General features: G+C 36.3%; 2 protein-coding genes across 2 annotated transcripts in view; both read left to right on the top strand.

The window, feature by feature from the left end:
* LOC116846257 (protein GVQW3-like) overlaps nucleotides 1-2,503 on the top strand; it is a 4,742-nt gene extending 2,239 nt beyond the window's left edge. The window contains exon 2 of the mRNA XM_032819852.1: nucleotides 2,409-2,503. Coding sequence (XP_032675743.1) covers nucleotides 2,409-2,503 — 95 coding nt within the window. The remainder of the gene's footprint in view (nucleotides 1-2,408) is intronic.
* Nucleotides 1-6,075, top strand: part of LOC116846237 — a 44,827-nt gene extending 38,752 nt beyond the window's left edge. Inside the window, exons 2-4 of the mRNA XM_032819803.1 lie at nucleotides 4,152-4,272; nucleotides 5,110-5,209; nucleotides 5,533-6,075. Coding sequence (XP_032675694.1) covers nucleotides 4,196-4,272; nucleotides 5,110-5,209; nucleotides 5,533-5,721 — 366 coding nt within the window. The 5' untranslated portion in view covers nucleotides 4,152-4,195 and the 3' untranslated portion in view covers nucleotides 5,722-6,075. The remainder of the gene's footprint in view (nucleotides 1-4,151; nucleotides 4,273-5,109; nucleotides 5,210-5,532) is intronic.
* Nucleotides 6,076-6,098: the final 23 nt, after the last annotated feature.

The following is a 6,098-nucleotide window of genomic DNA, read 5'->3' on the forward strand; positions in this document are numbered from 1 at the left end:
ATATATATATATATATATATATATATATATATATATATATATATATATTACACACTCAAGCCAGACCGAGTTACGTGAGGAGAATGCTCGTGCAGTAAGATAAAATAACGAAACACTCAGCGAATGCATATTTCGTTAACCAAGGTGTGCGTTATAAGCCGTAATCCCGTAATCCCGATAAGCCGGCCGGCCGGCGTAGATTTTCACGCGGACGTTGATACAAAGGTTCGCAAAGGGCGGATTTTGTTGGGGCAAATTTTCAGTCAGTAACGTCACTACCGCGACGTACACCGCCACCCGTGCCCGACGGCGCAAGTGAGCCAGCACGACCGCGTTTACAATGCCTCATAAATATGGACTAGACAACCGAAAGTTCAAAGCTTTATCGGATTTTGGGTTAAAAGCGAACGTTCAGAGCTACAGAAACTAGCACTAGCCGCTAGCGCGTGTATATCTTCGGCGATTGGATTTCGTGAGGCATTAATCAGCTTATTAGCTTGGGCGCGTAGGGTAATCGATTAAGGGTCGATCTGCGCGCGCGTTTGCGGGCTAAGACGTTCAATCTTGCAGCTTATGAACTTGGCGAGCTATGGTGATCGTTAATGCAACTTACATGCGTCGCGGTGAGGCAAAAAGTTCCAAGGTGACGCACACTCGCGGCCAGCTGATTTATACGTACATGAATTATTCATGACTAATCGCTAAATTTCATTCCGCAACTTCCGCGAATTATCGATAATAAAGAGCGAGTTGACGTGCACTTGAAATGAAATCCCGGTGAAGTGGGCTCGAAGTAACTTTTCCGAAGGAGTTACGAGTGCGTTTGGCTGTCTTAACTGAATAGAAGAAATTCTACGGTGCACTTACAGCCTTTGTACTATTCGCAGTTATTCACGTATTAAAGCGGATATCTTGCTTCTGAGGATTTCTGAGAATATTTCGTCTGTGAGTAATGCAGAACTCGTACAGAGAATTTGTTTCGGACATATGCGGTATTCTCCTCGCTGTAATATTATAAAATGCGAAATCTGCAGTTCCATACTGTATCGCAATAATTATCGCGAATATTCCATTGCAAATTTCACTAATTTTATCTTTTATTTATAATTCATCTCGCCCGACAGTTCATTTGTTAAAACGCTGAAATTTAAATGCCTTTCATGCCTTTTTAATTAACGAAATACGAATCACTTCGAGTGCTGGATAAAGCGTAACGCTAAACGCGAAAGATCTCGACGAGTCTCGAGCACCTTGACACAGTGACACAAATGTAAGTAGTGATAGCAGCATAGCTTTTGGCTGATCCACTTTCTCTAGCCATCGACGTTAAATCTTCGCTCCACAATCACGCATGCATACATTTTGTCGCTATTTTAAATTAACTCGAAAACGACGATAACACTTTGTGCACTGAGAGAGAAAATATCTAAAGAATAACAAATATTTTATAACAGATTTACTTCAATACTATTCTACATAACAGAATAATAGATTTACTTCAATACTATTTTAATTCTAATTATTATTATAATAACATTATTATTCTAATAATAAATATGTTATTATTCTAATAATATATTTACCCCTGTAATATACAGGGTGGGCTCTATATATGTAAATGTATACACTCAAATAAATCTTCAGAATACGATTTTCGGAAAAAGTGACCTGAACAAAAGTTGCTCGGGCCTAAAAGAACTATCTGCTGGTGACTTTGGATTTAACCTTGGCCCCAACCTTCAAGGTTATTTGGAGGTCAACTTTGCTTATTTAAATAGAAACATATATTTTTTTATTACGGAATTGTATTCTATGTAAAGAAACAAACAACTTTGGTTTAAAAAATTTTTTTATACGACCTCTTTTCTAAGATATTTACGGAAATATCTATAAAATTATTAGTTTCAATAATTTTTTACTCGAATTCTATCAACTTTACCGAAAAATAACAAGAGATAAAAATTGTTTATTTTCTTCTTATAGAGCTCTGAGAATTTTTTTAGAGTTTGTTAATTAACTTTTTAGTACAGTATTTTCTTGCATTTTCTTGAAGTATTAAAAAGTTTATAAAAAATTCTGAAAAAATTCTCAGAGCTCTATGAGAAGAAAATAGATCACTTCAGGTCACTTTTTCCGAAAATCCTGTCCTGAAGATTTATTCGGGTGTATCCATACATTTAGCCTATCCTGTATATATTTTCACGTCATAAAAGAAATTTCTTCCAAATGAGAAAATATATATTTTTTTAAACTGTTACTTTTTTTAATAAAAGCATTGATTCTATTTAAACGCAAGAATTTAGACTTAAATAGATATGTTATTATTATTAAGTAAATTTTTTAATCTTTTATAGTTCTTCTCTCGGTACACACGTTAAGGATATGTGAGATCCGCTTTAATCTTGCAGCGTTGTTGATTGAAGTGAAATTGTGGTCGATACCGATGCTATTTCGTGGAGTTTTACGTATGCTTTCGTCGTTGAAACTGATCGAGAGATGCTGAAGTGTTACATCGAAAATTAATCTCCCTGCGATTTATTTTTATTTGCGTAAGAAAGGTGAAAGGGGAACAGCGGTGGAATATGCGTAGTCGACGATCCTCTTTGCTTTCTCTCCTTGATCTGAAAGCTGAAACCTTATGTGCTACTAATTGCTACCATTGTTACGACTAAGAGACAGAGAAACAAAGGGTCAAAGGTAAAAATGCGACCTTATCAACAGCCACTTCGTGTTCTTGCTTACCATTATGCTCGCAAAGTTCACCGATCGATTCCAACCGCGCGCATTTTCATTGTTCAAAATCAACCAAACGCATCTTTCATTTAGAAGGAACGAAAAGTTGATGTAGATGTATCGTAATTATTATTTTATATACTTGTGTGCATCTTGAAGTATTATCGCAGCGTTGATTGTCGACGAATCGCGAGCATCTTCTCTCACGTTAGAAGTTCCACATCGAATGAATGCACAGAAAGAAAATTAGTATCTATTTAAATCTAATATTTAACGATTAGTTAAATTAACAATCATTTTGTATATAAACAACAATATGTAATTCTGCACGGAAAAAACAATTCTGTTGGTGCAACCGAATTTTCGGTTACTCAAGAATCAGACGAAAACGCGGCTGTAAGAACAAAAAATTCCTTTATGAGGCTTCTGTATAGTGTTCTCAATTGTTCTCAGTTGTCTCAAACGAGTTCTAATGTCGTTGAATGTTCAGACGAATATTTTCGGTTGCGACAACAGAAATATTAATTTTCATAACAGAGATATCGCTTTTGATCACCTAATTTTCAGTTGGTTCCTATTTGGTTGCATCAACTGGGATTTTTTTGCGTGTGTTTAAAAGAATATTAAAATCTTGAATTTCATAAATTTCAACAAAATTTATTTAACTATATATAGTCTCATAAGAGATTAGTTTCATAGAATAATTTCACAAGAACCATAATATGATTATTTTGAAGATAATGATATCTTCTGACATTTTGAAACCATATTTTTAATCCAATATCTTGTGCTTCCCATTCGTGAAAATTATTTTCAAATAATAAGAATATATTTTTCTTTGTTGAATTACGTATAAAACGTATTGATACAAGTAACTTATTTTGATTTAACGCTGTGTAATCTCACTTTAAGGTTTACGTATCTAAAGGTTTAAATATCTAAAGATATTTTTAAAACAAGAACCACAAGTAGCATATACACGTTTTAAAAATGTTTTATAAACGTTAGAATTAAACCTTTCATAACCGTTTCCAAAACGTTTCATAACGTTTCTTTAACGTTTTTCATGAGTAAAAATGTCCACTCAAAAAACGTTAGGTGAAACGTTATTTTTGCGAAAAAAAATCGTTGAAAAAATGTTTTATAAACGTTTTAAAACGTTTATAAAACATTTTAAAACGTTTTATAAACAATTCATAAATAAGATTTCAGAGAGGTTCTTGTTAAAACGTTTCTTATTGGTGCTTTACGGTTCTGAAACTATAGATACTTTTAAGAAACGTTTCTGATACGTGTATGTGCTACCTGGAACGTTCTTTTTTCTGTAATAATTAAAGATAAACGTGTTTTAACCGACGTTAGATTTTTCCTCAAACTTGACTGACCATCTTCACACGGATTCATTTGATGTATTTCAGGCTCCGCCGTCTCATAGAATTCGTCGGATTCAACATCCGGAAAGATGGGTTGGGTCCTCCCCGGTCTCGGAGTGGCTTTCATCGTCATCGCTGCCGGCGCCACTATCGCCATTTGCAGAAGGTGATCATGATATTATTTCGCTATTATAGACGCTTTTTCCTCATTATTATTATTACCATTTCATTGGTTCCTTCGATGATATCTTTCTCAATCGATGGGATAAGAATACAATGATACACTTCTCGGAGGCTGATGAACGTTCTAATGCGTGCAACAGGTGAAAGCATCACTCAGCGAGCAATTATTACACCAGTAATTTGCTGCCTGTTCTTGCGCGAGCCCAAGTTTAATCCATTCTTCCCCAGAAAGAATAAATCTGGACTTATCTCGCTCCAGCGCGATATTACGACGGTCACGGGTGAAATTGCGATTCCAAGTAATGCCGACCATTGTTGGGCCAGTATGTAGCACAGTAAATCAATTAATCTGGAAGAACGAGATGATGTAACATAAACTAAATATAACACAGAGGGAGAATAACGTGGAAGAATTATTAAAAAGAAAATATATATAATATGTCACGTGTTAAAAGCACATTCAATCTGATCGTCGAGTCGACGTCAATGGGAGATCGATAAATGAAAAATAATTTATTTCGATAGAAAAGCGCTGCTCGCATTCGTGTATCATTTTATTTCAGGTTTTAATTAATCCAATTAGCACGATAAATTGAGCGATTGTCTCAGCCGTTACAGATTGAACGATTGGTCGAATAAAGCCACGCTTACTTTCGTCGGCTTTGTCCTGCAGCGGCCCTAGTCATTTCATCTGGTCCTTTGTTCCATTGTTGTAGCCGTTATTCCCGCATTGCGTTTCTCCCGAGCGAGTCCCTTGCGCCGTGACTTGCGGTACAGATATAATTAGTGCTTAGCTCCCGTTATCTCGTCAATCCCGCAGATATTGCAGCGGATGGCAGTTTGGCACCAGGAATGTCTGGAGCGTCTGCGAGGAATGGAGACAGAGGCTTTCATGGCTTTGGGCACCGCGGGAAGAAAAGGTGACTCGTGCATCTTCGCGGGCGCGACTTTAACATTTTTTATTCGAATCTTATATGAAGATTTCATAGTAGCCAAGAGCCTTAGGTTCACACAGTCACGCATCAGTACTATTACGTTTATATTGTTGCTCAAAGGTGTAAAAAATTACGATTGCTAATGCATATTAGTTATAATTGTTAATAACATTGTGTCAAAGTGCGACTTTGAGTAAGAGTGTTCAACATTCGATTGGAAACTTTGCGATTCGCTTCTGTAGACTCTGTAGTGCCTACTTTATCCCCCGATTTGTTTCTACGACATTATCATACGACATCATTTGAAGGTGGGATTGGTAAAGGCTCAGCATCCAACCGCCCAGACGATACCAGGCCTATATCGTCAGGCTGGGAATACCTCTCAACATCTCTTGCATAGCGACAGCGACCTCCGGTTAGACGCGCAAGGCGCTTTCACCAGGTATGCGACGAAGCGAATAATTAATAATCCGCACTATATTATAATATTCATATAATGGTCGAAGAGAAGACTACGGGAAAGAACTCGGTGAAAATAAAGCATGAGTAGACGAAATTTCTTTTGAAAAAGACGACGTTTAAACAAGTTCTCGGAGTTCTTCAAAGTTCTGCCTCTCAACTAAAATTAATTCGAAATGTTTTTCCTCCGAGTTAAGTTGATACCAAGTGTTACAATGAAGTTTATTCGCGCGTCGAGAAAACGCTACAATTCGCACCACTATACTATACGGAGAAACATAATTTTGCTCTTTTAACAAAATTGTCGTTGCTACTGCATATTTGTAGTGATATCAAAAAAATTTAGTTGACTTAACTAATTTTATAAATTATTCGTTATCAGAGCAGAAGTCGTTGCCAGGATAGAAAAAATTTC

The sequence above is a fragment of the Odontomachus brunneus genome, unplaced genomic scaffold (genome assembly GCF_010583005.1).
Source record: "Odontomachus brunneus isolate Ranch 3 - 2012 unplaced genomic scaffold, Obru_v1 Obru_scaffold_062, whole genome shotgun sequence".
Lineage (NCBI taxonomy): Eukaryota > Metazoa > Arthropoda > Insecta > Hymenoptera > Formicidae > Odontomachus > Odontomachus brunneus.